This window comes from Trifolium pratense, linkage group LG3, assembly GCF_020283565.1.
Source record: "Trifolium pratense cultivar HEN17-A07 linkage group LG3, ARS_RC_1.1, whole genome shotgun sequence".
Classification (NCBI taxonomy): Eukaryota; Viridiplantae; Streptophyta; class Magnoliopsida; order Fabales; family Fabaceae; genus Trifolium; species Trifolium pratense.
Genome location: NC_060061.1, coordinates 31,561,826 through 31,574,683, shown reverse-complemented (window position 1 = coordinate 31,574,683; position 12,858 = coordinate 31,561,826). Strand labels below are relative to the sequence as shown.

The 12,858-nt window shown below is 32.7% G+C and overlaps 1 protein-coding gene across 2 annotated transcripts; it reads right to left on the bottom strand.

Annotated features, from left to right (window-relative positions):
* Positions 1-4,654: 4,654 nt before the first annotated feature.
* LOC123916375 (pentatricopeptide repeat-containing protein At1g05600-like) lies at positions 4,655-7,877 on the bottom strand. Of its 2 annotated transcripts, none has more exons than XM_045967825.1 (2): positions 7,377-7,877; positions 4,655-6,267 (listed from the first exon to the last, which is right to left on the bottom strand). In XM_045967825.1, the coding sequence occupies exon 2, from the start codon at positions 6,239-6,241 to the stop codon at positions 4,730-4,732; it is 1,512 nt and encodes a 503-aa protein (XP_045823781.1). In that variant the 5' UTR covers positions 6,242-6,267; positions 7,377-7,877; the 3' UTR covers positions 4,655-4,729. The 2 variants fall into 2 exon arrangements, with proteins under 2 accessions (XP_045823781.1, XP_045823782.1); XM_045967826.1 differs by having other exon boundaries at positions 4,655-6,193; positions 7,377-7,873.
* Positions 7,878-12,858: the final 4,981 nt, after the last annotated feature.

Sequence of the window (12,858 nt, the reverse complement as noted above, 5' to 3'; positions counted from 1 at the left end):
CTAGTGAAAGATGGTGAAATTTTAGCTAGAATGGAAATTGTGAGCAATAAACAAAAGAGCAAGAGAAACCTTCATGACTTACTATCTAAACAACAACTTAAGAAGAAGAATAAGCAAACTAGAAGTGTTGCCTTACCGCACCCGTTCTAAGATGGTTCCTCCTCATCATTTGTCTTTATGAAGTTCTTCCCTTCGGGGTAAGGCAAAATCCCCTCCTTGTATGAGAACAACTAGGAATGTCAATATTGTTGGAATACCTTTTTTTTTTATGTTTAGATGCTCTTGATTGAGCTAAAATAATTGTTTAAATATTAAAATATATATTTTTTCTTAGGCTAAATTGCACTTTTGGCCCCTTAAGTTTTAGAAACTTGCAATTTTGGTCCCCTATATTTCAAAATAGCACTTTTGGCCCCCTAAGTTTCAGGAAGTTGCAATTTTGACCCCCTATGTTTCAAAATAGCACTTTTGGCCCCCTAAATTTCAAAAAGTTGCTATTTTGGCCTCCTATGTTTCAAAATAGCAATTTTGGCCCCCTATGTTTACCCCTTTTGCAAAATGAAAGTTCAAGTCACTTTTCTAAATGAAAGTTCAAGACACTTTTCTAAATCAAAATGACATAACAAATCAAGTCATTACATATATGAAGTCATTACATAATTAAAAAGACATAACAAAAAGCACGAAGAGTTTTCAATTTCCATTGTTTCCTATTTTTGGATTTGGAATTAGGTTTTTTTTTTTACGTATAGTGAAAAATCCTTTTGAATAAACGTCACGAAGTATTTGGTTAATTCTTTAGGATTTGAGATTATATATGTGTGTTAGTGAAAGAATAAATTTTTTTTTTTGAACGTAGTGAAAGAATAAATTTAAAGCATGTGACTTCTTCCTTTTATTTTTTTATTCTTTTAGTTTTTTTAATTATAAGATGACAAAAAAATGTTGACGTGGCAGCTGAGTCACTTAAGTGACTTGCCACATCAACTTTGACTCGATCAAAATTGACCTTTTGCAAAAGGGGTAAAGATAGGGGCCAAAAGTGCTATTTTGAAACATAGGTGGCCAAAATCGCAACTACTGAAACTTAGGGGGCCAAAATTGCTATTTTGAAACATAGGGGGCCAAAATCGCAACTTTTTGAAACTTAGGGGGCTATAAGTGTTATTTTGAAACATAAGGGGCCAAAATTGCAAGTTTCTGAAACTTAGGGGGCCAAAAGTGCAATTTAGCCTTTTTCTTATTATAGAATTTTAAACAATAATTTATTAGTTACAGTAATACTTAATACATTGATAAAATTATTATTATTATTATTATTTATTTCATTTATTATGAAATTCATTTTGGGTGATTACTTGATAGGTGGGGTAGAGTACCAACTACTAGAGACAAGAGTCCGTTTGTCCTTCAATTATAGCGCCGCAGCCGGCAACAAGTTGCATCAGATTACACAAAGGAGCTACATGTTCACTTAATTCTTAAAACAATGCAAGTGATAATGCATGCATACATACCATACTATACTACGTATACAAATTAAAAAAGAGATAAGTGTACTTATATCTTATTGTTTATTGTTGAGGTGTCACAATCCTAATAATGGTGGTGACACTAAAGTTAGTTGGGTTTTGTTAACAACTATGGTGACACACAACACAACGTCGGTTCAAGGCTCAAACTATTCAAAAAATTTAGGCAAAAAATATTGATAATATAATATTGTTAGAAGTAAACTTCTAGAACTATACTCCATCCGGACGTAAATATAAGTAAAAATGCATTTTTTAGATTCATTGAATAATTGATATATCTGGACTATAATATATTAAAATTTGGAATATTGTTAAAACTGATAAGGACAAATTAGTAAGTTTGATAGTAATAATTTTATTATATTTAGAAGTGGAGAAGTAGATAGAAGGAAGTAAACAATGATAATAATAGTACACTAAAATGATAAATTAAACCAAATTGTATGATACTCCAATAAAGATAGTAATGTATATATATATATAGATGGCATATACGGATTGGATTTTCAATAACATTAATAGGAAAGAGGTTGGGACGATCATATATAGATGGCAGACCACCTTTATGACAACATGCTGGTATTTATGGAAGTGGAGAAATAAAACTATCTTTGAAGTTGACTTCAGAAGGCCGAATAATCCAACTGTTTTGATCTAGAGATTCATTAAGGATATTGAAGACTCCACAATGAAGTCTCTCCACAGAGGGCCTAAATTGAAGGACACTATCCACATAGGATGGAAGCGACCGGGCGAAGGATGAGTCAAACTCAACAGCGATGGTGCATACAAGAATAAGGGAGAGGTTGCTGGTTGCGGTGGTCTTTTTCGAGATTCAAATGGTAAATGGATTAAAGGCTACACCAAGAAGATTGAAACTTGGGATGCATTACAAGCTGAGATGTGGGGTTTGTATTTGGGTTTGGACGTTACTTAGATTAGTATACTCAAAGTAAAATAATAATAATAATAATAATAATAATAATAATAATAATAATAATAATAATAATAATAATAATAATAATAATAATAATAATAATAGATACCAAAACAATAAACGAACAAACCAAAATTAATTCAAATAAGTATGTAATAAATTAAACCTAAATAATATAAGTGTGAGGTAAATTAAATCAAAAGCATCCTACAAAAAAATAATAAATTAAAGGGTAAATAGGGTTTTACCCCCTGAAAAATAAGCCAATTTTGCATTACCCCCTGCAAAAAAAAAAAACTTGAGATTACCCCCTGCAATATGAAGATTCTCTCTTTTTACCCCCTGCTTGACAATAAATTATTATGTGGCATAGATTACCCCCTGCAATATGAAGATTCTCTCTTTTTAATAATAAAAATGACATGTGCAAATTAAAAAAAAAATTAAATGCCACATATGCATGTCACCTCATAAAAAATAAAGATTCTATGCCAAGTTGTCAAGCAGGGGGTAAAAAGAGAGAATCTTAATATTGCAGGGGGTAATCCCAAGTTTTTTTTTTGCAGGGGTAATGCAAAATTGGCTTATTTTGCAGGGGGTAAAACCCTATTTACCCTAAATTAAATCAAAAGCATAAATTATCAACCAACTATCGCTAATCTTTCACAATCTTGATAGTTTTCAATTATTTAACTAATTAATGTAGGCGCATTGATTAAATAAAAAACTAATGTAGATTCATTGTTGCCTTAATCTTGATAGTTTTCTCAATCTTGGTACATTTTGAGACCTTCAATAGTATTCTTCGACATAAGCTTAGCACCCAACAGTACCGAATATCCCAAGTGATGAAAAGAATCATCCTATAGTTTCATCACACAAAGTTTTCGGCTCGGATACATAATAATCAGTGATAGCAAGATCAATTAGGAAGTTAAATCCAAAGTATTTTTAATCTTTAAAAAGCTCAGTGACACCTAACCTTTAAGCACCTTTAACAGAGTTTTGAAATTTGAGAATGGACAGGTGAAAATCAACTCAGAAAATTGAGGAGGACGAAGGGGATGACGTAGGCAAGGTACTACAATTTTGCAGTACAGCAGCTGGCACACCAAACAGTGGTAACGGTGCTCACACGGCAGAGGTGATTTCCGGCATAGAGGCAGCCGGCGAACTTGCTCCAATTGTTGAAATAAACAGCTCAACAAGAGAAAGAAATGGAGAGTTGGATTTGGTGTTCGTCTCACGATTCGGCGCAGTGGTGGTTGGAGCATGCTACAAAAACTCAGAAATTAGGGTTTTGCAATTTTGGTGTTGTTGAGACATAGCCAGCCGTAGATCAATACAAGAGTCTTGGTTAGTTTGCCCATCTTACAGATCTTGTCGATCAGTATTGCTATGCAGCTATGGTGAGTCCGTACTGCGATCATGTTGTTGTCATGAATAGAACGTCTTCGCCCTGTCAGGCTTGACGCTTAGGAGCTGTGTCCGATATCAAACTGTTTGGCCACTTGATCATTGAAAATGTGTTCACCCTTTCAGGCTTAACGCTCAGGGACTGTGTTCAGTACCAAACTATTTGGCAAATCGGTCATTCAAATCGTACCATTTTCACGCTTTGACGAATGGGGGTTTGTGTTTTATACCAGTATGGCCGACTATACTCAAGGCACGAATGGGGGTTTGTGTTTTATACCAGTATGGCCGACTATACTCAAGGCTACTGGGGTACTCAATCCTTCCTGATGGGACCAGTATGCTAATCCCATTATATTGAGTAGTAAAATGCCTCAATAAAATACTTCAAATTTCGAGAATGGCTTAGTAAAACATCACAAAAAACATTTTATGACAGATCCTTTCAAATAAAAAAAATAAAAATATTAATTTATGCAATTCCTCATCTAAGGAAATGTTGAGTTGATGAATGATAACCTAAGGAAAATTACTGTTGAGTTGATAGTTTTAATATGTGGAACTGGAACCAATACATACCTTCTGTTGCAGATAAAGGTTGTAGGAGCATCAACAAACTCAAGAAAAATGAACCTATCAACAGAAAAGCAAAGTACAAAAACAACCAAAATGGATCTAATTGAAAACTAATTCACCAAATCAATGGTCTGCAAAAGGCAAAAACTATAAAGCAATTCTTTAAAGCTAATGAAGAAGCATAAGTATATTTGAGGGAAAAATGGTAGAACACGATTCTATTCATTATTTAATGAATCATTCTAGTTTACACTTACATTCAGAATCACAAACTTCTTAGGCGATTAAATGTCTCAGAGGACACTTTCATCATCTCAGGGTTACAAAATGAAGACGCTAATGAATACCAAACAGAAATTTCAGGAAGCTTTCCCTGGCTTATCATGTCCTCCAGCCACATAATGGCTTCATATTGCCTGCCTAAGGAACAAAGACCTTCAATGAGCAAATTGTAACTATTGGCACAAGGCCAATATGATTTAATTGACATCTGCTCCAGAAGTTGGCTTGCCTCAAGATACTTTCTCTCACGACAAAGCATTTCGAGTAAAATGCTATACGTTTCTTTGTCAGCCATGCAATTTACCTTTTTAGACATCTTGTTCAAGCTCTTGAGCACTGACGTCGAATTTCCAACTGCATTACAAAGGTTTTTCAAGAGAACATTATAAACTTTAGCATTTGGTAGACAATTGACTTCAACCATGTCCTCTTCAATTACCTTGATTGCTTCATCTACCTTACCAACCATACTCAATGCAGCTACCTTTGCCTCAAAAATAGAATGGTTTGGTTTAAAGCGTTTGTTTTTCATTTCAATGATAACTTTATCAGCCTCGTCTATCTTACCTTCTTCGTATAGATCAACCGCCATGGCAGTATAACTAGCAGTACTAGGAACCGAACCCCTGACCAAAGCTTCATGAATCCAGCGTTTAGTGACTTCAGCATCTTTACCATCACCACATTGACTGAGATCAAGTCGGTTGTAACATCGCTTTGGAGCTTTCAGCCCTTTCCTCAAAATTTTACCAAGAATTTCCACAGCTTCATCAAATTTTCCATCATCACATAAAGCATCCAAAAGAGTTCTATATATTACAATGTCCTCACCATTACCTTTCAGAGAGATTCTCCAAAACATTGAATACAACAAGTGAGTGGCCTCGTGCAACCTCTTTTCCTGGCACAATCCCTTCATCACAATTAAATAACTATCCCTATTAGGGCAGCAGCCTTGATAATCCATCTCTTGAAATATGTGCAATGCCAAATCCGATCGACTCTTACGACACAAAGCATACATAAGCAAGTTCAACGCCTGAACACGAGACTTCACTTCCCAACCACAACAACTCTCAACAAAAAGACTATGAGCATCTTCAAGCTTATTCTCATTCACCATTATCTCCAAAAGGGAATTGAAGGATTGTGTCCAATTCACACAGTTAAACTGAGGAATGTTCTTATAAAGAGAAATTGCTTCATCTACTAGCCCTTCTTTGGCATATGTTTTAATAGCAGACACAAAGACCGAATCTTTGCACTCACATGAATCTTGTTTCATTTGCTCAATCAAATCCCTCATCTCTTTGAGTCTCCCTGATGTTCCAAGGATAGTGATCATGGTGGCATATACAGGACCATTGTGAGAGTATTTAGGGTACTTTGATTTGGCTTCATTGAAAATGTCCAAAGCCTTTAAAGGGTTCTTTTGAGTTCTTATAATCTGAGAAAGGTAAGTTGGATTCAACACCCTTGGCCACCTTATACTCATGCAGTAGCAGAACTTAACAAAAAAATCTGGGAGTGCAAAGTTTTTTTAAAATTTTAATACATAAATCAAATATATAAATCATATTGTATATCACAAATTTAATTCGTAAATTTGCAATTCAAACACAAATTTGATTATAAAAATAATTAAAGTGAATAAATGACTAGAATGATCTTAAAGTATTGCTATGCGAGTTTTGGTGACTTGGAAATAAGCTTCTCATTTTCCTCAATTCTTGAATTCTCAAGAGCTTTTTCCAGTACAGTTGTGAAAACTATTTTTTTTTTATCTCTCTCATTCCCATATGCTTTCCTCTTAAAAAATAATCAATAATTTTATTCTTCATCTTTATTTTTCTGATCCACACAAATAGTTTCAAAAAGGTTGATACAATTTTGAACAAGATAAAAGTAAGACTACGTGGAATCAGCCAATAACATTGATAAAACCTAATAACAGATACATAATATATGATTATACCAAAAAATTATGTCCATACTATTTTCTTGTACAATACTTCCAATGCAAAGTACCGAACAACAATAGTAAATCATTAACATCTATGAAATGTAGTTAACCATGATTTTCAGGTGAATATTGAACACAAATTGTGGTTATAGGAGTATAGTATATCTGAACATATGAAAATCATGTTTATTTGAACACAATTTAGTTGATCAATAATAGCTTTCATGAAACACGAACACCAAACACGACACTGACACGCATCAACACCAGTAATTATATGAAAAATAACATAATTGAATTTAATTGTATGACACCGACTTCTATCAGGCGAACCTGGTGCTACAGTTTAAACACTTTAAGTGGTTAATTATGTTAAGTGGATGGTTTATTGAGTCATGATATCTTATCATATTCGTTAACCATCGGTTGAATTAAATTTTGTGTCAAAATATCATTTCTCTTAAATCAGTTCTCAACTAGAAATCCCTATATTTACCCTTTCTGTTTTGTATTAAGTTCAAAACAACAAGAACGATTTTGGATAACTAAGCACCGTGGAAAAAATGATTAAATTTTGATGGATTCCAAATAAGAACAACATATTGGAATCTGAACCAATTTAGTTTTCAATCTAACTATTATTGGATAAAGGAAGGATTAAACTCACAGTTCCTTGAGTTGAAGGATGAATAGCGACGACGACGACGAACGGCGGCGACGATGAAGTGAGTGGCGGAAGTAGCTGAACGAGACGGAATCAGATCCTCTCCTTCTTTTGATTCAATCTAACAGTAGGAATTTTGAAAGAGAAAAGCCAAATAACTCCCAATCCCTAAATCTGGAAATATTACCAAGTAACTCAAGTGATGCCAACAACCGGAAATACGACGGTGGCAACGCGACTGAAGGGTTGTGAAGCACAAAACTCCTCCACCCAATGGCCGCCCACAACAGAGACACGACCTTCTTTATAGTACAGAACGCCAGAGATGAGGAAAACAAACGAGGGGCCTTTTTTATGTTTTGAAATTTTTATGAAAACCACTGTATTTTAGATTTTTTCTACCCACACCCCAAAAAAATCTAGTTACAAACTGATTTAAGAGAAATGATATTTTGACACAAACTACTTGAACTCAATTGAGGGATTTCTAAACTTAAATAAACTTAAATAAACTCAGTTTACATAATACATAACTACTTAAACTCAAATCACATATCTTATGTAAACTCAATTCACACTTACCTTTCGTTTTTGTTTTCTTTTTAATCTATGTAAACTCTCATTAGTCATTACTTATAGTATAGATTTCTACAACTTACACATGATTTTCAATCGATTTAATTTTCTTTTTCTTTCTTTATGTATTAAACGGACATGGAAAATGAAAATGTTAACGCACCTAGAGATGGAGTGGAACCTCAAAATGCACAATTAGTAGATTCTACAGTTGTATTTACCACTGACAAAGTGTTTGCTACACGTGGTGATTTATTAAAATGGGCTAAAAAAGTTGGGAAGAAAAATGGTGTTGCAGTTGTGATTTATAGGTCTGAAAGAGCCACAGCAAAACCTAGAACAAGGACAAAGCTAATTCTTGCTTGTGAATGAAGCGGAAAGTATAGGCTTTGGAAGAAGAACCCTAAACCTGTGAGGGGTAAGTGCACTAAAATGTGTGAGTGTTCATTAGGATTCTTTCTCACATTATTAATTATGTGATGTGATTGTTCCTTTAGTTCTAAATTTTCCACAAAGTCGTGTGCCGAACCAATTTAAAACCATTCCTTACTTATTTTATTTTTGTCAATCTAAAACCAGGGTAAATAAATTTGAAAGGTTCCTAACCCAACCCGGGAACGGACCGGAGTGAACCGCAGCATGGGGATGTCCGCGTCTCGTCACAAGGCTCATTTTTAGTTTTTGGTTTTAGGGCGGAAAGGTACAATTTTTCTTTTAGAAGTTATTAGTTATTACTATCAATTTTCAATTCATTGATCACCCATTTTTGTAAGTAAATGCAATGGTATAGGTGAAAATAATCAAGCTGACATCAATTGGGAAGGATTTGAATTTAGTCTAACTCCAACAAATTACATACATAACCAAGTTAATTTAAACAGAAGAAATCGTACGTAAACTCAGTTCAGATAGATAATACGCAAACTCAGTTTACATATGTAAACAAACAAACTCAGTTTACGTCTGTACGTGAAATGAATTCACGTTAACCACTTCAAATCCAGAAAATCAAAATTGAGAGATGAAACTCAAAATCAACCTAATTTCATAAGGAACTTGTAGCAGATTCACAATCGAACCCAAAGAAATCACAGAATCATGAATAGGTAACTCAAAAACTTACCTTTCAAATCAATTTATTGTAAGGGTATTTTAGTCAATCTAATCTGGGGTGTAACCAGATTTTTTTGGGGTGTGACTAGAAAAATCTGTATTTTATTAGGAGAAGAAAAAAAAAATTTGACACAAGGAGAAGAAAACTTAGACGATGTGCTTTAAGTCCTATTATTACGGTTCTCAAATCAAAATAGGACACATTACCTGTTTTTTCCACATCAGCAGTTAGTAAATTAACACAGTAATTTTTCGTTAATTTTTTACTCTTCGATTGGTTTATCGAGAACAACACCATTAGTTCTTTATTTTAATTTTCGACTCTTCTTTATTTTATTTTTAGTGATAATTTAGTTCTTTATCTTTTATATTGTGCACAAATTTATCTTTTTGTCTATTTTTTATTAACAAAATGCTAAAGTGGATTGCCACATTGGATAATCCCATTTTTTTAAGTATATTTTTAATATAAATAAATAAACCCAGCAAATTGATGAAGATCTTCATCTTCATCTTCAAATTTATTAGTCAATATTAAACGTATATTTAGGCAATATTGAATGATTGGGAAGGAGAAATTCGAATTTATTAGTCAGTGTTAGCCAAATTAGGTGAGAATGGAGACTCTTTCCTAGTATCTTAGGTATTTTGAGTTAAATTTAGTTTGACCTTATATGATTCGATAATCAGATTGTTTATATTTGAGAAATTAAATGTTTGTATGTCCAATTAAGAAATATTAAATGGTTGAGATATATAATGGTTGAGACAGATAAATTCGAATTCATCGATCAATTTTTAGCCATATTAGCTGAGAAGGGAAGACTCTTTCCTATTAACTATGTCTATGGAGTCAAAATTAGTTTGACCTTATGAGATTAGAGAGTATGATAGTCAAAAATTTGAATCTTAACCGTTTTGATGTTCAATTAGGTGAGAAGGGAAGACCCTTAGGTTTAGCAAGTCAAAGTTAGTTTGACCGCTTAGTTTGAAGAGTCAAATTGTTGAAATTTAAAATCCTAACTGTTTGTATGTCCAATTAAGTGATATTGAACGGTTGCTATAGAATAGTTTGAATTCATTAGTCGGTTTTAGGAAAATTAGGTCAGAGGTGAAGGTCATTTGCTAGTATCCATGTTCTTTAGGTAAAAGTTAGGTCTAACGTCGAAGATTGAATAGTCATAATGTAGAAATTTAGAATCATAACCGTTTGTATGTCCATTTAGGTAATATTGAACGTTTGAGATGAAGAAATTCATCAGTTAGTTTTAGTCAGGTTAAGCTAGAAGAGAAGATTGTTACCTAGTGTATAGATTTAAGGGTAAAGTAAAACTTTGACCCGTACGGTGTACGAGTCTATTTAGCCTAATATGTAATAATATCTGGGCTTGACTACATATTTGGTCTCTTACGTTTATTTTAGGTTTTAATTTGATCCATTACGTTTAAAAATTATCAGTTTGGTCCCTTACGTTTTTACCGTTTGCATTAGTTAGTCCTTTCCTTTAATTTTGTCACATGTACCGGTCAGTTTGCATATGTGAAGAGACACGTTATACCACTCAAACCCATTATTTATATATTTCTATCTTTAGTAAAATCTTTTTCAAAATACGCAACGAAAAAATAATGTTTGATATTATAAAAGTCATGGTTCGAGCATTACTTTCTTCAACCAAAATAATACTAATGTAGTTAATTAGTAAAAATGCTTGTTTATACAAATCTTTGAATCAGATAATATATTTATTGATTATACAAAACAACCTAGACAATAGACTTTATATACAATATAAAACCCTTTTTCCCGTGTCACAGTCAAAGCAGAGCTTCACCGACGACTCGACATCGATAATCACAAAACCTGTGAATCTGGACCCCCAAACACATAAAAGAGAGTTAGATAACATACTCAAGATATACAAGTGTAAGTAAGCGAATTTTCATTTACCCCATGCAAAATAAACGAATTTTCATTTACCCCTTTTGCAGAATTTTTTATGTTTACCCCCATAAAAATTAATAATCAAAATATAATAATTTTTTTAAACAAATTTCTTCTATTGGTCTTTTTCTTCATGGTTCACCAGTCTTCGTCAGAATCATTTGCTTCCACCATGGTGATCGTAGTCGTCATCGTCTTCTTCAATCGTCGGAATCGTTCGCTTCTTCTCGTTATCGTCTTTTGCTTCGTTCTATTTCTAGGGCAAACACACTTCCTCTTCGAATTCTATTTTTGTAATCTTCAACTTTTTTTTGCTACAACAATCTTTAAAATCTTTATTTTCTAAAGGCTTAATTAGTAAAATGGTCCCTTGAAGACATTTTTGGTTTCATATTGGTCCCTTAAAGAAAAAAAAGGTCTGAATAGGTCCCTTAAAGAAAAAAAGGTCCGAATAGGTCCCTTAAAGACATATCCGTTAATCAGTTTAGTCCTATTTAGACCTCTTTTTAGGGACCAAACTGATTAACTGAGATGTCTTTAAGGGACCTATTCAGACTTTTTTTCTTTAAGGACCTATTTGGACCTTTTTTTCTTTAAGGGACCAATCTGAAACCAAAAATATCTTTAAGGGACCATTTTATTAATTAAGCCTTTTCTAAATAAACTTAATTTTGGATGTAACGAAAAAAGGAAATGTTTATTTGGATGTGACAAAAAAATAATCTTTATTTTGGGAGCAAAATAACAAAAATTTACTTTATTATTCCCGGAGTAAATTTTGTAGAATAAAAGAAAAATAAAGTTTTGTTATTAATTTTTTAAAAAATTATTATTATTTGATGTGGAATTTCTAAAATAAATATAAATTAATTTATTTACACATGTACAAGTCACGTCATTATATTTGCACAATCATATATCCTGCTGTACATTTAAAGGGCAAAATGAGGGAATCTATTTTTTATAGGGAGCAACCAATTTTTTTATAAACAGCACGGTAAATGAAAATTCGTTTATTTTGCAGAACGTAAATAAGCATTTACTTGTTAACTATTATTTACATTTACACATACAAGGGCCACTAGTATAGAACATTGAACAACATAAAATAGCATGAGTTCAAAAGGCTAATGTCAATTATTTATATATTAATGCATTTGTAACTCAACGCATCTAGATTTGCCATACCAGGAATAAAAAATCGTTAAAATTAACATCACTCACAATTTTATTCACCGCTTCGCGTCTATACACAATTGAAGTTGTCCTTCCAAATAATAAAACGTCTGCATCAGTAGTAGTATCTATCTCAAAACCCGGATTAACTGCAATTAGAACTAGTTGAAACTTGAAATTTAGAAATATTTATAAATCGCGATAAACATATTTAACTAAATCACCGTCACGCAAACACAAGTGCAACATGAAAAGAGTAATATGAAGCTATGCGAAAAGAGAATGAACATAGATAACAAATGTTAACTTGCCATCATCGGTGGATACAGATATTTTTATTGTTATTATCACTACTATTATAATAAAATATTTTTTGTAATGTATATGCTATTTTAATTTTTTTTATCATAACTTTTGTTGTTATTAATCATATTATTTTTTATTTAAAAAAAACCAAAAAAAAGCTATTTATGGAGCAGAAAACAAAAAAAAAATTGGTCAATGGCAAAATTGAGACTTCCGCCATGCCCATGTGATGGTGAAGTTGTCAGTTCCACCATTGATGTGGACCTACCGCAACCACCAGTTTTTGTCTCAAATAAGAGGTATTACGGCAATATTTTTCAAAATAGGGGTATTGTTTTAAAAAAAATTGGGGGTAATTAAAAAAAAAAA